Source organism: Fundulus heteroclitus, chromosome 21 (assembly GCF_011125445.2).
Source record: "Fundulus heteroclitus isolate FHET01 chromosome 21, MU-UCD_Fhet_4.1, whole genome shotgun sequence".
Classification (NCBI taxonomy): Eukaryota; Metazoa; Chordata; class Actinopteri; order Cyprinodontiformes; family Fundulidae; genus Fundulus; species Fundulus heteroclitus.
In genome coordinates, this window is record NC_046381.1 from 10,130,821 (window position 1) to 10,154,232 (window position 23,412).

The following is a 23,412-nucleotide window of genomic DNA, read 5'->3' on the forward strand; positions in this document are numbered from 1 at the left end:
GAAACCAGAGCCGATTGAACCAGGGTGATTCATATTTCTGGCCAATCGATTGGTGCATCTGCAGGACTTTTCAATATCGATATAACACATGTTGTGCCTTCCTACTTGTAGAAAATGTGCTTTTTTTCTGCACTCAGGTTTAAATTAAGAACAATGAAGGAAAACCTCACCAATAAATCCATCAGACTTTTAAGAGCTGTTTGATTTCTTCCCATATCAGCCGAAGTTCATCACAAACTCTCTTCGCTGTTGAAGAATCGAGTTTATTTTGTTTTGCACAAAAACTTAGTTTCACATTTTTTTGTTGTTGTTGTTGAAATATCTTTCATTTGGATTTAACATTTGCTGTTTATTCTCTCTCTTTTCTTTTGTTTTTTTTTACCCAGATGATAAGCAAAAGTGTTGATCCTCCTCGATTTTAACCACAGTCCATACAGGTCATTGACCGACATTTCTTCTCGAGTCATTTCACATCCTGCTTTCCTGCTTTGGGTCAACTCCAATCACAGTCACTCCTTCAGCTGCACAGAAGATTGAAAAGATCTTAACAATAGCACCTTTAAAATAAACTACCTTCCTATGAGTATTGACAAGTCAAAACACACAAACGGGACGCAGAACGGCGACTCAGAGCGCGGACAGAAAGCTAAAAAAAAAAAAAAAATGCCGTTTCACACACTTTTGTTGCTGCAAAAGACTCCTAGAAAGTCTGGTGGACACGGTAAACATCAAAGTATTAAAACAAGGCGCTAGCTTGAGCCAAAAGCGGACAGAGTTTAAGTTGGAGCCGTGCTTGCTCGAAGTGAGACGGCGTGTGGCTTAAGATTTCACGTTGCATAATTTACACGAAAAAAGTAAAACAAATATACACAAAAGCAGCAGCACATTTGTCTAAATGTATATTTATTGTTGAGGTTTTGACTTAAAAAAAATAATTTAAACCGTGATCTGTGCAGCCACGTTGCTTATAAAACCAATTTGTCGGGCCGAGGGGGGGGACAATTCAGAGCGCACAACGTACAATCTTCCCTCCACGTGTCTTCTCGTGGTTCATGTCGCGACGCAAGCGATGTGGGCTCAGTTTCTCTTCGGTGCAAAGAGACGGGCGGAGGAAGGAATCCGGACCTCTCAGAGCTGAGGTACGACTCCAGAACTGTAAACATCTTGCCAAATAACCTTTCAGATGGGAGTTTATCCCGGTTTTCATCGTTGGCGCTGCTCGCCAGGCGGGTCATCAGCTCCTCTTCGGGTCCTGGGCGGTTAAGAAGGCCGGCAGCCAAAAAGAAAAGGTGAGATGTGGTGCGGGGTGGGGTGGAGTGGGTGGTGCGGAGGGTTTTTTTACGTGAGATGTGGGAGGAGGCTGGCTCAAATGGATGAGGCGGTGCGCGTCTAGTCATCCTTCTCCACTATGACTTCGCCGTGGAGCACCCTCCTCCGCTGCCGCAGCATGTGCAGGTAGAGCTGAGGAAAGACTGTGAGAAGAAAGAAAAAAAAACAGACAGATCGGAGATGAAACCACGAAGAATTGTTGCCACAAGGGCTGATATAATACGAAACTAGTAGCGTCTGAATCAATGCAGTGCCTTGCAAAAGTTTTTCTTTCCTTTTGTCGTGAAATTTCTTTTCAGGTTTTCTGTCTCCAATGCACCTAATTGATTTAAAATAATGTGACACAACAAATCGACCAAGTCCAACTGTCCCCCTACAGAGACAGGCTGAGCAGGAAGGGAGCTAAACAGAGAAGCAGCAGAGCGGGCTGTGGCAACACTGGAGGAGCTGCAGAGATCCACAGCTCGGGTGACAGGATTTGTCAACAGGATAATGTTGTTTGTCTTGCACAAATCTAGCATGTGTGGAAGAGTGGTGAGGATTACAAGAGATGTTCCGTGTGGAAGAAGTTTCTGTAGTCAGATAAGGCAACATTGAACTTTATGTCCAACATATTAATATGCTATGGGCTGAAATAATACAGAAAATCACCCTGAAGATAGCACCTTCATAGCGAAACACAACACTGGCAGCATTGTGCTGTGGGGGTATTTTTGTTCAGCAATGGCAGAGGAAGCTAATCAGAGCTTAAGGAGAATGGATGGAGTTAAATACAGAGCAATGCTGAAAGAAAATCTTTAATATGCTGCAGAAGAGTTTAAACCGGGGCAAAATTTACCCTCCCAACAGAAACATGACTCTAAACATACAACCAGCGCCACACTAATCGTTTCGATAGAAGTGGCTTTTTTATGTGTCACGGCAGCCGAATCAAGTGGGAATATGTGGCAAGACTTGAACACTGACATTGACAGATGCTCTCCATCCCATCTGACAGAGCTCGAGCCTTTTTCCTGAGACATATGTGCATAAATTTTCATCTGCAGATGTGCAAAGCTTAAAGGACATACCATTCCATACTCAGTTTGGCTGAACACATACAACTGTACCACGGTTTCACATTTTGTCTCCCTTTTTGTCCGTGAATAAAAGCTGGTGAGGTTTTTTATGGGGCTCTAGCAAATTTAACATTCTTAATGCAGGGGACCCCTGAGATGTCTACAAGACTGCCTGACTGTAATGTCGAAACTAGAAGCGCATTAATGCGAAGACCCCACATACTCGGGCGTAGTTCACTCCGCAGAGGTCCGCGCGTACAGGTACGTGCACAGCTAAATTTTTACGACTTCTCTGCGGCAAGAAGTCTTCACATCGAACTGTTTTCTATGTGACACTGAGCTTGATACACTGAGCTGCTCCAGGCAGGCGGTCACAAGGACGCGTGGCATCAAAGTCCCTCCCTGTTCTCCCTGACAGGTGGCAGCCTGCTGGAAAAGAAACGTCTCTAGGGGCTCAGCTAGACAATCACACATTATACCATCCGTTCCACCGCTTCGTCCTGCTGGCAGAAAGTGTGGGAATTGTAGGAATTTGCCACAAGAAATGTAGGCAATAATACGCTCGACTATGAAGGGTAAAATGGAGAGTCAGCACAGAGTCCACAGTATGCACACAATACGCCCGAATATGTGGGAGGCTTTAGGCGCTATATAGCAACAATAAACCTAGCAAGTTAATTAAATATAAAAGTTACGTTTATTTTGGTCGTATGTTAGAAACAGGGCAGTGTAGTCCAGCTACTCTGTCCTCCTGGCAGAGACGGATAGAGAGCTGTGGACGTGAAGGGGCGGAGTGATATTACTCAATTGGGAAGAATATTTAGAGCGCCTTATAATCCGGTGCACCTTATTGTCCGAAAAATGGGGTACTATAACAAGATATTCCACAAATTTATTTATTTAATTTTTTTACATCTAATTAGCAGATTGAGTATCTTTGTGCAACACTGCTCTGTTACACTCATAGGAAAAATAAAGTTTAATATTTGTCAACTATTACATGAAAAACTAACCTGTGAACCCACCAAAATAAGCAATGACCAGAAGTAGTAGTTTTCTGTAAAGCTGTCTCCTTTTTGTGGAGGAATTTTGGCCTGCTCTTCTTTACTAGGGCTCATTATGGTAAGCGCACATTTGTTCCTGCACAGCTTGCTTAGGGTCGCTCCACAGCCTTTCAATCAGGTTGAGGTCTGGACCCTGACAGGGTTGTTGCAACACACGGATCACTTTCCTTTTCAGACATACCATTGCAGGTCTGCTACTCTGCTTGAGATCATTGTCTTGTTTCATGAACTAATTATGGACAGAATACCTCACATTTGACTCTAGAGCTAGGGTGTCCAAAGTGGTGCCTGTTAGCGATTTGCGGCCCCTGGACCGGTCTTGTGTTGTTCACAGCTGTAATTCAACAATGATTTGGCCCCCCAGCTGGGGCAGTTGATACAGATGGATCCCTTTTTATTTTAAATGAGACCAAAAGTATCACAGACAGATTAAAACTTTTTTGCAATTGAAAATATAAGATACAACATAAATCTTTCATCTTTTAATTACCACACCTTTTGAATTATGTTTAATTTCACAGCAAATAGAACTCCATCTATCTAATGACATTTACTCAAAAGTAAGCTTGGGTGCACAAAAATCAGCTTTTAACTCATTTAATGAAATTGACAGAGTGACCCAAATTATACTTTTAATTCTGGCAATAGACAACATTTTTATTTTTTTATTTTTTTCCCAATCAAGACGGTCATCAAGTTAGCAAAACAATTTGCAAACTGGATGACCATCGTTTAATAAGGCAAATGTGCAAAGCGCTTTTTAAGTTTTGGACCTCCAATGATTTGTGCATCAGTTTCCTACAAAAAATCTGATTCATTTGTTTAAATAAAATGTTGCATGATCACATTATGTGTAGCAGGTAAAAAAAAAATAAAAAAAATACGATTTTAGGTTATTTCATTTTTTTTCTCCCTTTTTTAATGTTTTTTTCTCCTCAAACACTTTTAACATTTTTGGCCCACGTGACAAAAAGTTTGGATACCCCCAGCTGTAAAAAAAAAAAAAAAATGATCCTCTCAATGTTATTTAGGGGTTGTGAAGTAAAGAAGGCTGAAACGAAAAGTGCACCATTGTTTGGATTTTTCTTTGTAAAAAAGAAAAATCACACACCATCATTTTCCTTCCACTTCATAATTATACTTTATTTTGTGTTGGTCGATCACAAACAGATTGATGTTTGCGGTTTGAACGTGACAAATTGTGTCAAAGTTCAAGGGGTGTATATATTTTTGCAAGGCAATGTAATGAGTTTTGCCCATGACTCTATGTCACATGAAGCCAAGTCATGGTAATACAACTTCATCTTGCCAAAACAGCACAGCCAATCCAATTCATTCAATTTCAGGAGCTGAACGCTTCCCAGTTCAAAACTTGTTTAAACAGATACACGTTTGTAATAACCCTGAGTCATTATTTTTAAATGTAACTGCTCTGTCCCGTCTGACGGTGGTGCTGTCCCCCCGTTCTGTGTGGTGGTCACCAGAGGAGCAGCTGATGGGGTCTGCATTAATCAGGTTTATTACACATGTTTCATGTCCGGACTCAAACTTCCAGAGCTACTAACCCTTGGTCCCATTTTTAGAATATAACCATAAACTACAGGGGTGGCGGGAGGAGGTTAAATATGGAGCTGACAAAAATCTGAGAGTTGAAGGAACAAAAAAAAGAACACAACAATGGAAGAAGAACAAAAACTGCAGAGCGAAAGAAAGAAAGAAAGAAAGAAAGAAAGAAAGAAAGAAAGAAAGAAAGAAAGAAAGAAAGAAAGAAAGAAAGAAAGAACAAAGAAAAAAGAAATTAAGAAGGAAAGACGTAGGATGCCAGACAGACAAAAATAACACAAGGAAGGAACAAACAACACTTAGAAGAAGGAAGGACATAAGGAAGGATTGGTTTGAGAAATAAAAAAAAGAACACGAGGGAGGAAGAAAGGAATGAAAGCTTACGGGAAGGAAAGACACATGGATGGACAGCAGGAAAGATATGAGAAAGGATACAGGGAAGGATACAAGAAAACAAAGGAGGACACAAGAAAGACTAGAAGAAAGAAAGGATGCAAGAAGGAAACAATATTTAGATGATGGGAAAGGTCAAAAGAAAACAGATTTTTCTATTCTGCCTTTTGTTTTTTTCCACAATTATCCAGACCTGGAAAATGTTGAAATAAAATTCCAGACATTTCTAGAGTGTGTTGAAAAACACGTTTATGCTAGTGCTGCTAGACATGTTTTGCACGGAAAACATGTAATTGCGATGCTAATGCTGAATTTTTCTCGACTTCCGTTATCACTAGACAATGACCCCACTACTTTCAGCAAACGTATTATCAATAGGCATGACATTTGAAATACAAGAACTTGCCAAAAAAACTGCATCCAAACAGTACTTTTTGCAATTGCGGCCTGGCAATACACTGATATTGCAATGACGAGTGTGATCCAATGTATACAGCAGCCTTTGTTAGTATTAATAATGCCTACTGTCAGTAATGGGTTCAACATGGCTCCTAAGCAGTGCTAATGATCCTAGAAGCTTTACAAGTTGTCAATAAAACAACCTAGTAGAGCAATCTTTGCTGCTATTGCAACAAGAAAACCTTTAGGTGCGTCTTGTTCAGTTTAAATAGATTTTATGTGGAGATTTTTCCGAGGTCACATGCTTTTGCGACATTTACAAACCAGCAGGTGCAGGGCATAAAAAGCAAAAAAAAAAATTTCCTTACGTGGGATGTAGGACAGCATGACGATGATGAGGAAATAGTAGTAGTCGAAGGACACGTTATATTTATTGGGGAGCCTCATTGAGTACATCCCAGACCTGCGTACGAATGGCAGAGCGGCGTATATGGTGAACAGCTCTCCGACGACTCCCAGCGGGTACAAAACGATGAAGAAGTTGTATCTGCAGAACAGGAAAACAGCAGGACGTCTCTCAGTTAGTGTCTTAAGTTGCAGAGAAATGCAATTGAACACAGTAAGGAAAGCACACAGTCAGATGTGAACACACTTGCATGCTGTTGATGGCTTTTTGATAAAAAAAAAATCAGATTAGTCAGCTATATTAAACAAGGCTTTTCCAATAGGCTGAAACCGTCAAAAAAAACTTTCCAGAGCCTTTTAATGGAAGGTCAAACTAAGGGAATGTTCGAAATATACCAAATTAGACACACTTCTTTGAAATTATTATAATTAAAGAATTGATTATTTGTGGAACTGGAAATTTAAGGTTACCTAGAAAAAATGTCCTTTGTAAGTAACAATAGTGTGCATTGAATACTGCTCGAAACCAATAAAGAAACTCTCTGACCCAATCACTAGAAACAGACCTCAGAAAGGGGGGTCTGAGGGTCCAACGCCCTTTAGAAGGCCCTGTGCTAAATGCCCGGCACTGTGGAGCCATTATTTGCCGGAGATGAAAGGTTCAGGGCAGAAGAGAGCAGTTTCACCCTGAGCTCATGTGACAGAAGTGAAAGGGTCTGGAGAAGCTGCTGTGAACGTTATGTTGCCTGCAACTTTGTCCAGCATGATGGTCTAGACCTGTACATGATAAACAATGGCACCCTGACTGCCGTTAGGTATGAGGATGAAACGCTTAGAGCCATTGTTTGACCCTTTGCTGGTGTAGTGAGTCCTGGTACATGATAATGCCCGGCCTGATGTGTCAAGAGTATTCAGGCAGTTCCTTGATACCACTGACTGGCCTCCATGCTCCTCTGACCTAAGTCCAATCAAACATCTCTGAAGCATCATGTTCCAGAGATGTTTGTGCCATCATGCCAACGCTACCAGGTTGCACCTCAGATTGACCAGGAGCTCAGCGACGGGCTGGTCAGAACCTGGGAGGCGATACCCCAGGACGTCATCTGTCTTCTCATAAGGGGCATGCCGCGACACTGTCAGACATGCATTGACGTTACAGCAAATCTTGATTAGCCAGCCGCATCAGTTTCTCTGTTTCACTTTTTCTGTGACTTTGGGTTAATCTCTCTGTTTTTTTTTTTCATTTTGATCAATTCATGTACCATCCTTTTGCTCCCAACACATTCCTTATTCCATGACAGTATGGATATCCACCACGGTTTCTCTCTCTCCAATTGAGATGCAGCTATGTTTAGCGGGGATGGAGAACAGCCAATGTTTATCTAAGCTTGAACTAGCTGTGTATTAAGTCAGCTAGTGGATCAAGGAGTTGAGGGAAACACGCTGGCCTCTGAGAACCTAACTCCAAGTTATATACTCCCGTCAGTGATCTGGCAACTGGAGACGCTGAGTTTACCTGGCCCGGCAGAGATCACTGAAAGCAGTCATTCTCTGAGATCAGGCATAGAATTATGATACAAGTGTTTTTCCACTTTTTGCCACCAAACCTTCTCTGACATGATGAGGCATGGACTCGTCTAGACCCCTGAATGTATTCCAAGGTCAATGGCACAAATATATTTGCAGCGGTTCTGTATGATAATACATTTGCTGGTGTTTGTCCAGCACATTAGCTTGAGATCAGGGGAATTTGGAGCACAAGTCAACACATTTTAACCTATTTGTCCCTGATGTGGGAAAAATATCATTCTTCAGACCAGGCTACCTGTCTTCCTTTTCTGATGTTCCTGAGCCCAGTGTTGGTGCTTTGCGAAGAGAGCATGGGTCAGTGTTTATGCATCGCCATACAGTGTGCATTAATAATCCATGGCCTCTCAGAGCCCAGTCTCCTCTTCATCACTGTTCCTTCTTTGGACTAGTTTAGAGAGATGCTGACCCCAAGAGACCATGCAAGCTCCACAGAGGAAGCAACTTTGGAATTGGCTAGTTACCACAATTTGACCCTTGTCACATTCACTCAGATCCTTATGTATCTTACACGGCAACTTTGAGGACGAAATGTTCAATTTCTACCCAAAAGATCCCACATTCAGTTACTACAATGATGATATAATCCATCTAATTCACTACCTCTGTCCATAGCCGTAAAATGTTGCCTGATCATCGTAATGTCGACTATACAGAGTTCAACATTGCTGTCTACCACCAAAGCTGACATTGGATCAACAACCTCATCCTACAATATTTGAATGTCACTGTTAACAGAAAAAGGAGCCAATAATCCCCAAATCCTCACAAAAAAACAGACAATAGTTCAAACCTACTATAACCAGCAGCTTCAAACTGTGGAAGATTGTAGAAATGCGTAACTTTAAGCCCAATATACTAAATACGTTGCAATTTGGTTTTATTTTTTCCATCCAAATTGATCCAAAAACTGGTTTGTTTGCATGGAAGAGCTGCAAAAAACTGTTTTCCTCAATGTTTGTCCTCTGGACGTGTAGTTTCAAGAAAACATAACAGAGTGTAAACAACACCTTTCAGATCTCAGACATTTCTGTTTGCATTTAGACAGAAAATGTTATACGAGACAGCGGTACAAGTTCAGCAACAAGGGTAAATATAACCAAGGTTTGATTATTGGTGTAGTACTTATCGACATGCCAGGTCAGAATATATGTAAAAAAAAGCTGTTAAGTTAATATATTTTAGCATAATGAATAGAATTTGTGCCCCACATGAACCGACCAGCAGCTCAACAGGAAGCTGCAGGACAGAGATTTGGTTTTGGCACAGTTTTATAGCGACTCAAGCCGCCGGATCAGACTGTGGCTGTAATTTGACCTCAGACAACAGTTCACAACAATAACCCCACTGTGACTGGATGCACTTTGAGTATTTAACATGGTAACACTTGAATTTACACAAAGGGCTTTTAAAACTGCTGCTGCAAATCAGCAGTTTGACACTGCTGGGCAGAAATTGGAAAGCATACTGTTAAAAAACTGCATTTTAAGCTTTTTTTCCCCCTTAGCCGCTCACTAAGAAAGTATTTGTACACAGTTATTTAGTTAAATCAATGAAAAGCAGAAAAGATTAACACTACATCAGTATACTAAAGGAACGTCCAAACAAATGACAGCTAGAAATTTGTAATACAAAAGATGATTTAGTGAAAAATGATTAATCTGTTGGGTGTAAATAGATGACTTTTATACACTGCCTTGTGAAGGTATACAAACCCCTCCAACTTCAACAAATAAAGCAGCAAACATTAGTACACTCCACGGACAGGATCTTTAGGTAAAGGTGGCAAAAAGAAAGCTTTAAAGAAGTCCAGATAAACATTGAAAGTTTGAAGGACGAAGGTGCTTTGGTCAGATAAGACCATCATTGAACATCTTGGCCAACATGCAAAACACTAAGTGTGGCAGATATCGAAATATTGCACATTCTTCCGAACACAGAACTGAAACGAGGTGGTGGCAGCAGCATGGTGTGCCTATTCTTTTCCTTGGCAGAGACAGAACAACTTCTTGGAGTTGATGTCAAGACAGATAGAGGGAAATACAGAGCAATTCCAGAAGAAAAGCTGTTGGCTGAAGAAAGAAACTTGAGACTCAGGCTGAGCGTCACCTTTCAGAAGGACAGAAAACCTAGATGTAAAGCCAAAGCTCCAGTACAGTGGTTGAGATCAAAGCATATTCATGTGTGGGAATGGCCTAGTCAAAGTCCCGAGCAAAATCCAACCGAGAAGCTATAACAAGATTGTGCAAATCATGGAAAAATAAGTCTTTCTCTAGATGTGCAAAGCTGGCGGAAACCTGCCAAAAAGACTGGAGCCGGCATAACATTCACGTGTTTCTGCAAAGCTTCGACTCAGGAAGGCTGAATACAAATTCTTGGCACACAGTAAAACTGTGTATCATTTTTGTTCCACATTACCAATCATGTGCTTCTTTGTGTCAGCCTATCTTATCCAACTCTGCCAGAATACAATGACGTTCTGGGATGTAACATGTCAAAAGAGAAAAGATACACAACTAACAAATTGTTTCACAAGACACGTCATCTGTTATCAATACTTGACTTCTATTGTCTTCCCAAATTCCACTCACTTCATTTTTAAGCACACGCTGCACAATAAAGTTCGATGGTCCGAAACAAAGAACTTTTAGAAAACCCGAAGGACTATTGATTAAGACCCAACGATAAATTTGGGTCCTTTGAAAGCAAAATATAGATACATTAACGGTGGTTTAAAACTCGTCTACAAGACTCAGGTGGTCAGAAACAGGGAAAAGCTGCTGATATGTTTCTCGTCCTGCCGCTATGTATGTTTGTAAGCCGATGTTCCAACTTCAGTGCACTCTAGTACAACGCGGCCCGACCCAGGACAGCAGAGATCAGTGGAGACGGCAGCAAAGACTCGGGGGAGCGTCTCTGCGGATGTGAGAGAAACGTCGGCTGAACATTCCATGACCAAAACAGAAGGTCTTAAAAACGGGAGCAGCTGAACATGAGCCCTCCTCCGGGGGCCTGGCTCTTCCACGCTTACAGACGTGAAGCGAGTGGGTGGCCGAGGGAGGAGGAGAGGAGAGCGTCTCTCAGAGTGAGAGAATCAAGGTTGTGGCCAGATCGAAAATGGAGGCAAAGAGTCGGATGGGCTCATGATGTAAAAACAATGAAGCAGGGAGTTCTCGCAAATAGGACTGTGAAGGGCGGAACGAAGAGTAAAAGTAAGGTCTCCAAACAAAGTAGTGCATAACTGCAAAGTGAAAGCAAAAGGATACATGGTTTTCAACATTTTAACAAAAAGAAATCAGAAAAGTGAGACACATATTTGCATTCGGCCCCTCTACAACAATGGTCTGTAGATCCAAGCAACTTTTTCCTGCAAATACAGCTTCAAGTCTCCAGATACATTTAAGCCCAAAAGGATATATACACCTGGCAGATTTAGGTAAATTTTATTGGAAGGGAATATATCATGCAAAATCCACTATTTTAGCCCTTAAATAAATTTTTTGTGCACTTGGAGTCTCTGGGAATTCAGAAAATGTTAACATAATCTCTCCCGGAGGTACGTGATTAGCTTTGTATTCTGTCTGGGTTATACTTTAAAAGTTGATAAGTTTTCTCTGTTTTCTATTATGACTTTTGGACAATTACATCACAGTAGTTGCTGTGGAGCTGCTAAAGGTCATGGACTTCGAGCTTACTAGTCTTCTGTATCCGGCGTTTTAATTTCTTGGTAGTCCAAGCTGAATGAAGTCAATGCTACAAGCGGATAAGTCATCGGGTGTTCATTATCTGTCTCCCAGCGTACTACAAAAATGGCCAATCAGGGTGAAGCGGAATGGCCTGTGACCTGGAGGGGGGCGGGGTGTGAAGTGCCTCCTTTAGATTTAAAGAGACAGCACCAAAACCAGTTGCTCTCAGACGCACCTCAGAAAAAGGGTAAAGAGTGGGGTAAATTAAAGAGGAATTTCAACAAAAGCATTGCAGTTCCACTTTATATTGACCACCACTGAATTATTTCAATACGAAAAGGAATAATTGAAAAACATGATATGTTCCCCTTTAATCTTTTGATGTGGCCAAGACGGAACACTAACTTGAATATGATTGACAATATGTGGAAAGAGCTAAAGATTATCCTGATTGCAAAGACGTCTTCCAGCCCCAAATAATGACAGGTCATCGTAAAAAAGTGTGTAAATAATGAAATGCAATAACTGAAATGCTTTTTTTTTTTTAAATCTAAACAAAAACAGGTAAATAAAGATCAACCCACAGGATGATGCTGCCACTGCACGCCTTTGCACTTTTTTTGTGTGTTGCTCTAATACATAAAATGCAACATAAATACATTAAAGTATGTAGCCGTGACATAATAAAATATGGAAAGGTTCAAGGGGTATGAACCTGTTTGGTAGACTTTTGTTCCAGATGGTTGATGGCTCTCTCTCTCTGGGCTGTAAGATATACGTGTTTGGACGGCTATCGGTGTCAAAACACTAATGTCACCGTCTGATGTTCCCTCAGACGTCTCTGGTTTCATGTGAGCTACAGTGAGGGCAGATCACCACGTCACGACTGGTTACATTTGGCAGAAGGAAAGCATGACTTCCCCCTGCAACTGGGAGTGCTCCTGCATTTTAGGTTGCACAAGTGGTCACGGTTCAACTTAAAACACATGCAGTTTATCTAATGTCAGCAGTTAGTTCCCAAGAGACAGAAAAGTCCAGTTGAAATGCCATGATAATAAAAAAAAAAACACACATGCATTGTCTCTGTGAGAAATGGCTGATGACTAAAACACACCGAAAGGTAAAATTACCAAATCAGTCCGGCATGCTTGCAAAAAGTATGCAGCCCAATAATGTTAGATCGTTAGAGCCAACGGCGCTGACGGCGTCTCCACCTGGCCCATTTGATGAAGTACGGCAGGTGGTGGAGCAGGTTGAATGTGTAGTAAGAATATCTGGTAATCTCCGTCACCGTCCATACGACCAGGAACAGGATTACGCTTTCTTCATTCTGGATCTTCAACAAGACAGGTTTACAGGTTAACTTTCTGTACAGCGGTTAATGCTGGCCTTTCAAAATATCTTCTAAGCATACTGGCGGCAAATACTAATACTAATTCTAAAAGAAAGAAAAAAAACTGTTAAATTCCCGTTAATTTACATCCAAATATATACCTGCACTGAGAAATCAGCTGGTGAGCTGAACCAAATCATCTGAATATTTAGCCATAATTGGTGATATAAGGCATAATGAGCACACCCTGGAGTTAAGTAGGACATGAAACTGTTAGATTTTTTGTGCCAATCCAGACCTGGAAATTACCAAAAAGAAATTCCTGACCATCCCCAGTGGGATAGGAACCCTGAATCAAGTAGTCCTACTCTGTCGGTCATAAAACATTCTGGATTTGGAAGTGCTGAGAATCAATTGGAAATTTCCCAGTCATTAACTGTATTTATGTCCGTATCCTACTGCTCGGTGGTGCAGCTGGTAGCACTGTTGCCTTGGGTTTGAATCCCGGGCCTGGAGTCCTTCTGCATGGAGTTTGCATGTTCTCTTTGTGCATACGTGGGTTCTCTCTGGGTACTCCAGGTTCCTCCCACAGTCCAAAAACATGACTGTTAGCGCAATTGTTTTCTCTAAATGGCCCTTAGGTGCTCGTTTGTCCTGTATTGCCCTGTGATGGATTGTGGAGCTGTCCAGGGTGTACAACGCCTCTCGCCCAATGACAGCTGGAGATAGATACCAAAAGTTACAGTAAAAGTCTCCATTATACACTTAGAAGTACAGATTAAAGTCCTTTTTATGGAGATGCCTGAGAAAGGGCCTCCAGTAATATAATGCTTAGCAAACACAATCAGGTGTGTTGTGGAAACAAAAGGAGCTCCACCCATGTCTCTCATTAACATAACCCTGTTTTAAAGCCAGAATTAGTCATTTGAGATATGCAAGTCTTTTCAAACAGAGGTCTCTGGCTCCGGTCTTTGAGAGCTACTGCCCTGAAACTTTTAGATACATGCCTGCTCCAACGCAGCTGAATCAAATGAATGAATTACCACGTCAGCGTGCCATCAAGTTTGGTAAAGGCCTGGTAAAGAGCCATTCATTTGATTCAGGTGTGTCGGAGCAGAGATACATCTAGAACCTGCAGGACAGTAGCTCTCTAGGACTGGAGTTGAAGACCTCTGGAAGAAGCTGGCTGCAAATTCTGAGTGAGGGATCTGGGTGTGTTGTGTTTGTGATGTTTTTCTCTCTCCCTTGCAGCGGCAGGGTGGAGCTGAGCAGTACCTGCTTTCTGCCTGGCTCATCGGTGGGTGCATAAGAGGAGCTAGGTGCTGATCATTCAATGGTTGAGGGTCAACCTGTGTGGTGCCTCCAGCTTTCATCAGAATTATCTGCTGTACTTCTCTATGCTACTGAGTTTTTTAACATTTTCGATCTTCTTCTCCAAGGTTAGCTTTCGAGCTTCGTCCTGGATTCCCTGCCTTTGATCCCCGCTGGATTCTCAAGTCTAGACTTCCTCTAGGCCAAGTCTCTTTATTTCATAACCTTCCCAAGTGGCGACCTCGATGCTCAACCTTCTCTAATCTCCAGCTTAACCTTTCCGTCCCATAACGCTCCAGCACTTGTCAGGCGCTGTCCAGTCACCACACGGACCCTCAACCTGGTCTCTGAAAACCATCCCTGGCTCCAACTTCATCTCCATAACCAATATGAATTACCTGCTGTGAACTTTAATCAAAATCACATCAACCATTTGCTCCGCTCACCGATTCCTCCTCCTTTCTCACATTCCTCCCTTAACTTTTAAGTAAACCCCCCTTGGCCCAGACATTCACAGATTCATTGCCTCCTGCAGAATTCCTGCACGTGGGTCACGATGCTCGCCTCCAAGCGTGCCAATCTGAGCAGACAGCCTAATTAAATAGCCATCTCAACATCAGCTGGATTGTTAAATTGGATAGAATTTATTTAGCACTTTTATAGTCATACTGCTGCTAACCACCTAACGCTATAGCTGCATTCATTCAGCTGCAAAACATTCAAACACGCATCAGCAGTCAACTCAGGGGGTAAGTGCCTTGCTCAGCAACAACTGGAACCTGCAACAAAACCCACAACCTTCAGTTTTCAAAACGAATATTCTACCAACTGAGCCACAGTTGCTACAAAAAGTTGCTGCAAAACGACATTCTTTGCAATGAGCAACTGAAACTTAGCAATTTTGCTGATATTCGTTCTATATTTGTCTGGAGCCAAAAGCGTAAGACATTTAACTCCTTTTTCCTGGGAAAAAGTGATATATTGCATAATATTGTTTGACAGCCATGAGGGTGGGGTTAATTCTCATTATACTGCAAAAGAAAGCGCCATGAAACAATTGGATTAAAATGTCCTCATAGAGCGAGCTCCTCGGACAATCACGGCACAAGTTGTGATTTTCCGTATGTTTGCCACTATGATATGAATGAATATATGAAACAATGTTTTATTTTAACACATACAATGAAAAAGTAGAAACATTATCTTAAACACCTTCAAAAGGTTCAGAAAGGAGCTTAATTATTTTTCATTTCATGCAACTTCTCTATTATTTTAGTCTTCCTCAAAGAAAGCTTAAAGAGTGAGTTGCAGAGGTTTTGAAAAAGGAGTGCTGCTTCTTTGCTTACGTTTGATGTGATAGCAAACAGAAGCCTTTGAAATTAAATTTTTTCTCTATTGGTTGGAAAGAATCTGCGTGCTATTTACCTGTCTGATGCTACTGGTGATGAACCAAACCATGTAAATCCTTGAACATACTTGAACCCCAGTTACAATCACAGAAGTCCTCACAATTCCTGCAGCAGAGCCAGAGGAAAGAAAGTCAAGTCCTGGGCAGATACTGGAAGGTATCAAATGGGATCAAACCGATAATAGAGAAAAGGAAGTCGATCTTCACATACCAACGGCACAATGTACCACCTGGGTGACAGAGAGGATAACAATTAGAGTTAACCATCTCTTTTATTTAGTAAATCAAACCTTTTTGTTGCAACTTACCTCAACTAATGCGAAGGTCTGGAAAAACTTGAGCGTCCTTGCTATACTCCTGTAGAGACCTTTATGGGAGCCTTTTTGGATGTAGAAGCGCATCATTGTGATTGCCAGAACCAGCCACCTGCAGGAAAAATAGAAACCCAAAGCAATTAATCCTGTGCAAACTTCAAAGAGTCGACAATCTGTTTACAACAGACAGCATTTTTAAACATCTACAATAAGAAATAAGGTCCCACATGGTTGTCGCAGTAAGGACTGTTTTATGATCGGGTGATGTGAATCAAAATGTGTTAGTTTACAAAAAAAAGTCAGAATAAAGTCTATCAAGACGTATTAAACAGATAATTGCTTTATTAAAACACTGTTAAGTAAATATTAAAGCACTAAGTGACCCTGTTTTAATAACTTTCTCAAGTCAGCCAAGATGACATATATGTATAGCACCAATTCACAAATACACGTTACCAGACCAAAGATCCAATTTACTTCCAGACGCATTTAATCAAAGCAATCCAAACACATAGACAGATTCATTTAAATGCATACAAATTCCAGATCAATCCTATCATATGGTGCAGTCAAATTCATTTTACAATGCCATTTGCCGATTGCGTTGAGTCACTGACTTTGCAGCAATCCCTCGTAATGAGCGAGCATGTGGTTACAGGGAAAAGGAACGATCATCTGCGACAAAACATACCGGTGAATACAAACCCAATGAAGGGGCTTATCACATTAAAACAACCAGAACTGAACCTTTTTAACTAGATGAAAAACACTACGAGTGGTGGAAATGATCACAGCTCTCCACTGTGTATCATGATGGTGGTATCATGATGCTGTGAGGATTCTATAAACCAGGGGTCATCAACATGGGGCCCGTGGGCACCAGGTAGCCCCCAAGAACCATATATGGTGCCCTCAAGCCTGTTCAAAAAGTAGCACAACCGTCCATTGGGCTGCATCTAAAATGTTATATTATTTAGTTGCTCTTTCTTTTTACTAATACTTGTACTTACATAGATTTAAAATGGTAAATGCATTAAAACATGTTTATATTACATAAAGTTAAGGTGTGCTCTGACTCTTCTAGTTCAAAGGTCAGTCCAGGTAGCCATCCGTATGACACAGACCCAATACAGTAGCTCGCGATTTCTCAAAGGTAGCTGATCCCTGCTCTCAACAGTAAGTCACTCTGTTTTTCAAATTCATCAAACAATGCTGGACAAATAAAGGTGCTTCATCACACTGCGTGATGTGGTGGGGAAATCAAAGTGGCATCAACCCTCTCGTGAAGATTTCCTACAGGATTCCACACAGTTGTACTCTAGCAAGCTTGATGAGTGACTAACGCTGAAAAATCAGATGCTTTTTCTGGTCCATGAACCTACCAATGCCACCACAACGTGTAAAATAGCTGCTATGAGCAAAGATGACTCAAACTTAGCTGGATGTAACATCTGTAAGGCCTAAGAAGGACACACTGATTTTCTGTCTGATTATCTGTTGCTTACTTTCCTACTCTGTAACATTTAGTTTGTGGGTGTTTCAGTAATATATCAATTGAAAACTCAACTGTTCATTAGTAAAGGACTAATTAAGGGGTATAATTAGGTCTATTTTACCTCATAGGAACCATAACCAATGGACAAGACTAAGTAGTGTTTTAATTGCATAACTGTTGATCAAACTCTGGTTCATCTTGTTACACTTACAGTAAAATAATTAGTTCTTATCAATGCATATTTTCACTTTTCGTCTCCTAAATATCATGTCAGACATTAATGCTACTTATTTTAAAACCAAGATGGAAAAACATAGTGTTGATTTATCTGGTGTAATTTTATGTTTTAAGCTTAACAAAAAAAATAAATAAAAGACTCAAGTCTTAAAGGCTTTTGATAGAGTAGATTAATAGTGCAATAAATTTGTATTGGATTTGTTTTGTACAAACTTATTTCGTTATATGTCTAGTAAAATAAAAAATGCAAAGACGACTAACCTGGTGCTGTTTTTAATTTAAAAGCTGGGGTGGACTCAGGGATGGTAAAAATTAGGCTTGTATCACTAAAGCTAAATCTTTATTCCAGATCAGCGTCTACATGTTTTAACAAACAGCAACTATGCAACCCATACAGCAGATACAACAATTAAAATATTTCTAAAGGGACCAATGACAAAAAATTCACATTGAATGATGGGAAAAACCAGCTATTCCACTTATGCAACAAAATTCAAGCAGTTTAGTCTAAGAAGACTGTATGCTGATCAACTCTTGTTAAGGAATACTTTTTTTAACATGGAGGAAATGTAAAGTATATGCTTTATTCTAACTCTCTCTGTCTCTCCGCTTAAAGGGGACATTTCATGCAAAATGCTTGAAGCCTTTACTGGGTAAATCTTCACACAGTTGACTGGCAACTATTTTCTCAAGAATGTTAGATAAGAAGGGAAGATTAGATATAGGTCTGTAATTTATTAAGTCATCTTGATCAAGGGAAGGTGTCTTAATGAAAGGTTTAAGAACAGCTACTTTAAAAGCCTGTGGTACATATCCATTTACTAAGGATAGATTAATGATGTCTAAAACAGGGGCAATAATCAATGGGAATACCTCCTTAAATGACTTGGTTGGGATTAGGTCTAACATACAAGTTATAGGTTTAGATGAGGCTAAAATTTTAGATCACTCAGAAAGCTCTACTAAACGGTTCAAACACTCAACGATCAGGTTCTAAAGATTCCTCCAACGCTGCCTCACTTACTGAGGATAAGGTAATCATGTTAGGGGGGATGCCAATGATTTTATTTTTAGTAGAATCAATTTTATTTATTATTTATTTTATTTCTTATATTATCATTCATATAATGTAGTATTTTACCAATAATTGAAATAATTCTTGCTCCTCTGTTTTGAATAGAAATTGGATCCTTCTGCACATTTACTTTTACTGTATATGTTTTCTAGTTTTGAGTTAAAACTTTGACAGTGAACATTTATTGAAAAATACCATGTATTCTGAGAGTAATGTGACTCAAATTCAGTTTAAATTGAAACACTACTTGCCTAACCCAAAATATTGTTGTCCAGGTTTGTTAAAACATTATTGATTATTACATAATAGATGCTGATGCCTATGGGCAGGAGATATCTCCTACAGCGTCAAACCAACTCCATAGAGCCTCTTCAGCTTCCTGCGGCCATCTTCTCACAGTGGTTTTAATCCAAATTCTCCCCTGAAAAAAAGGTTTATATATCTACAAGAGAAAATCCATACTAGGATTTGCTTCGCCAAGACCATCTGCATCCCCACACCATGAAGCTGCCAGTACCTGACTAAATAGTGAGACTGACTTACACACAAAAATGGACCTTTTGATATTGGGAAAAAAGATATATATATATATATATATATATATATATATATATATATATATATATATATATATATATATATATATATATATATATATGTGGCAACACTATATCACTTGTGTTATTGACTTTTTGCATTGGGTTCAAAGCAAACATTGATGTGAGTAGTCAATCTGCCCTCTAGGGATATAATCTGTAATTTAATATTTCCATCTCAACAAAAGTTTTTTTCTTTCCTTAAAAACGTGCTTCACAGCAACATTTGTTATTTTGGAATTGAAACATGTAGTTTCATGATGACTTGACCACCATGACACTTCGCTACCTTCTAAAACTTTTTTTTTTACTGAATTAAACAACTAATGATAAAAAATATATGGCTAGAATAGGTAGTCTGAATTACCGGCAGTCCTTTGTGATATACGACCTGCGTACAGCAATATGTGTGATACAATCTACAGCCCTGTTCTTTGGACTGTAAATATTTCTGACCTCTGGTCTGTCTTACAAGATCCATGTGAAATACATGCACGTTTGTGGTTCTACAGGCACTATGCAACCACAAACATGACCTGAGTGGATTAAAAACAAAAAAAAAACACTTTTCAGGAAGTCCCCTGCTATTTTGAGAGACTATTTTGGTCTTATAACCTAATAACTAATATTATTGTTTGCTTTTAGTGCTTCGACAGATTGTAAATACACCACAGCCTACTTGAGTTGGACAGATGTTGTGTTGTTTTTAAAAAAAAAAAATCTGCTCATTGAGCACTTTGCCGTCCCAGACTGGGGTCCAGTGTCAGCAGCCGCAGCTCAGTCCGGCTATACTTATCGCTGCGACTGTGGGACTCGCAGTGGGCCTTGACGCGGACAGCATGCAGTCGGCCCTATTTGGACACGGCTCCAGCACCAGCCTGCCACTTCAAACCAGCCGCTGTTCATTCATTTTTTTTCCCTGACCCCCGACTCCAAAACCTCCCCGCTGGCTTTTTATTAAACTCGTCTTTTCCTCTGAAAAAACCCTTCTCCGCAAAAATGTTTTTTCTATGAACACCAGCAGCCAAGCAGCTGCTAAATCCTTCGAGCTGAACAGGCACTTTCAGGCTGACACACACAGGCTCAGTCCTATAAACAGCAACACACGCTTACAGGTTTTTCAGGGAGCGGCAAACTTATCCGGCTTTCTTATTAATAGGCGGCGGCAGGAAGAGAGGGGGTGGAATAAAGGGACATACCCGGCTGTCATGGCGATGTTGTAGAAAGTGAGCCATGCGGTTATGAGGGCACTTTTCGTTCTCTTCTTGTTGTTGTTTTCCTTCTCCTCCACCGTGCCGTCCTCCTCGCTGGACGCCATGGCACCGGGGGCAGGGTGGGCAAGTCAGGAAGGGAGCTGACAGCTGGGGTGGGGAGCAGTGGGGTCATCCATCCATCTATCCACCCACAGAGACCCCCCTCTCTGTCGCAGGCTTTCTCTCTGGGACAAGTGCGAGGCCTGCTGGCGGGCCCCAGGACGTGTAATTGAAATCGGATTTTAATAACGTAAAGGGATGCTTCACATTTTTCTCTTTTGAGAGCTTCAGTCGGTCGGTTATGAGCAGTCAGTATTTTACCTGCAGTAGCCTTCTTGCAAATCCTTTTAAGGCCAGCCGAGACCAGAAATAACGGCGGTTATACATTTTTTTTTCAAATACAGTGCCTTTCAAAAATATTCTTCAGATGGAAAAATTATAGTTTTCCAAAACTATTGGAAATAATTTTGCCTATTGTTGCTGGACTTGTTTTTCGTAGTTGAAAATGTTTCCCTTCCTCTCTGGGGAGCTTTCTCGATTCAAAAAGTCTGGAGTAATGTGGAGTACCAAGCTCTATACTACTGCCTAACAAAGGCCTTGTAATGGCTTAGATAACATGCAAATTCATCCAAAACAGGTCCACCCCTTTGTAATGGGCGGTCGTTAAAGCCATTAACCAGCAGATTGAACCAAAACTGGTCCACTCTTCTGTAACGAGGAGTTGTTAGGGTTGTTATTGGCCTGGCAATTGAGGTGCTGATTGAGGTGATGATTGACCGGAATTAATCCTATAGCTGTGTTGTAAGTTTTTCACCTCAATTCTCACCCTCATGCGAGTGATAAAAACATTGCTCCTTTAAGACAGGCCAATAACAACCCTAACGACTCCTTGTTACAGAGAACTGGACCAGTTTCGGTTCAATCTGCTGGTTTAATGGCTTTAACGACCGCCCATTACTAATGGGTGGACCTGTTTCGGTTGAATTTCCATGTTATCTAAGCCATTACAATGCCTTTGTTTTGGCAGTAGTATAAAGCTTGTTACTCCACATTACTCCAGACTTTTTGAATTGAGAAAGCTTCCCGGAGAGGAAGCAAAACATCTTCAACTACGAAAAACCAGTCCAGTTGCTTTGTTTTTTACTTTTTTTGGAATTTGCCTATTGTTCTGTTTTGAGAAAAGCTCAGATTGGTTTGGAGAGTGTCTGTAAGCAACAGTGCCTTTCTCTTGCCAAAGACCCAAAATCAGATTCAGGTCTGGACATTAAATTGTATTTCGGCACCTTATTGTTATATTTCTGACTGTATGTTCAGGGTGGTTTTACTGCTGGAAGATGGACCTCGGCTCCCGGTATTGTGCTCCATTCATCTTCCCATCAGCTCCGACCGGCTTCCCAGTCCCTGCTGTACAGTAGATCAATAAGTTAAATGTTTGTCTCATTTGACCAAATCACATTATTTTCACATGTTTGCAGTATTCCTAAAATGGGCCATGAAGGGCTATGAACTGAGAGCTCCAGTTCTTTCAGCAATTTATATCCTCTTGCTCTCTCATAAAGGCCAAATTTGTGGAGTGCAAAACTAATTGTTGCCTTGTCAACAAATTCTTACATCTGAGTAGTGGATATCTGTTTGCACGTGGACACCATCCTCATTTTGTTTTCAGATGATGCATTGAACAGATCTCTGTGAGATGTTTAGCTTGAGAAATATTTTCTGTAATCAAACCAGGCTTTAAACATATGCATAAACTTATCCCTCACATCTCTGCTGGTCTTCCTGATTCTGTTTGTTCACTAATGTTCTGTCTAGCAAACCTCGGAGGCCTAAATTTTACTGCTTGATTTATACTGAAAAGTAAAGAATAATAGGGGTGGGCAGAGACGTAGCATCATATCAGATGGAGCTGGTACTCTTAATGCCTCTGTGTGTTATACTGTATGTTGTTACACACGAGATTATAGAAACACTAAGATTAAAGGCTCAGAGTCATTCACTCCATTCCTCCTGTCTGCCATCCAGCTGTCTGTTCTTTCTCCACGACTGTGTCCTCCTCACTGTTGAACATATGTTCATATCAGAATTTAAAATTAAATTAGGAAGTTTATTTTGGCATTCATGCACAAAAGATTCACATGTGCATCGTGGAGAGAAAGTAGCACAGTCGGGCCCATTCAACATGGTGCTGTTTAGACTCCAAGTTGTACAATTTAGAAAAAAAAATACTTTCATTGAAACACAGACTCCTCAAGTCCAGTGAGAGACAGAAATATCTGCAATGAGTTTGTGAAAACATGTCTTGAAGACTGATGTTTCTTAGGTCAATGCTGTTGGTTTTACATGAATGTGATTTTGCCACTAGATGGCAGTGCATTGATGAAGAGAACCTGTCTTTCTGTTGTTGTTTTGGTGACTTTTTGCTGTTGTTGAATTGGTATTCGTGGATTAAAGCAAACTACCAAAATTACTACATAGGTCTCCACTCCACTGATGTCTCCAGGTGATTACAAAGATATTTAATCTTTTGCTTTAGTCGCATAACCAGCACATCCTTTAATGTGCAAGAATAATAATTGGTTATTGCACATAATAACCAATGTATGTATGTATGTATATATATATATGTATATATATATATATATATATATATATATATATATATATATATATATATATATATATATATATATATATATATATATATATATATGTATTGTCAGAAGTTGTCTTCATGAACCCAAGCACGACCACACAAACTGAGCACAGTTAAGGAGAGTTTATTTAAGAAGGTGAGTTGTGGAGGGTGAAAACCTGAGACTTCTCAGGACTGGAGCAGATGATGACTGCGGGGGCTGGAGAGAGAGAGTCCGGTAAAGCTGGGTGGCGTGGCATAGATCTGAGCTTTC

The 23,412-nt window shown here is 40.5% G+C and overlaps 1 protein-coding gene across 1 annotated transcript; it reads right to left on the bottom strand.

The window, feature by feature from the left end:
- Positions 1-194: 194 nt before the first annotated feature.
- On the bottom strand, positions 195-20,612 carry hacd1 (3-hydroxyacyl-CoA dehydratase 1). The gene is made up of 7 exons (XM_012853185.3): positions 20,453-20,612; positions 15,845-15,962; positions 15,748-15,766; positions 15,554-15,642; positions 12,699-12,820; positions 6,175-6,353; positions 195-1,472 (listed from the first exon to the last, which is right to left on the bottom strand). The coding sequence occupies exons 1-7, from the start codon at positions 20,569-20,571 to the stop codon at positions 1,390-1,392; spliced, it is 729 nt and encodes a 242-aa protein (XP_012708639.1). The 5' UTR covers positions 20,572-20,612; the 3' UTR covers positions 195-1,389.
- Positions 20,613-23,412: the final 2,800 nt, after the last annotated feature.

Excerpts from the sequence above, each read along its gene's own strand:
- hacd1 (XM_012853185.3), bottom strand. The coding sequence starts at position 20,571 with ATGGCGTCCAGCGAGGAGGACGGCACGGTGGAGGAGAAGGAAAACAAC. Across the intron at positions 12,821-15,553 it reads TCACCAGTAGCATCAGACAG|ATCCAGAATGAAGAAAGCGT; the intron begins GTAAATAGCACG and ends GTCTTGTTGAAG. Across the intron at positions 6,354-12,698 it reads TACTTCATCAAATGGGCCAG|ATACAACTTCTTCATCGTTT; the intron begins GTGGAGACGCCG and ends CCTGTTCTGCAG.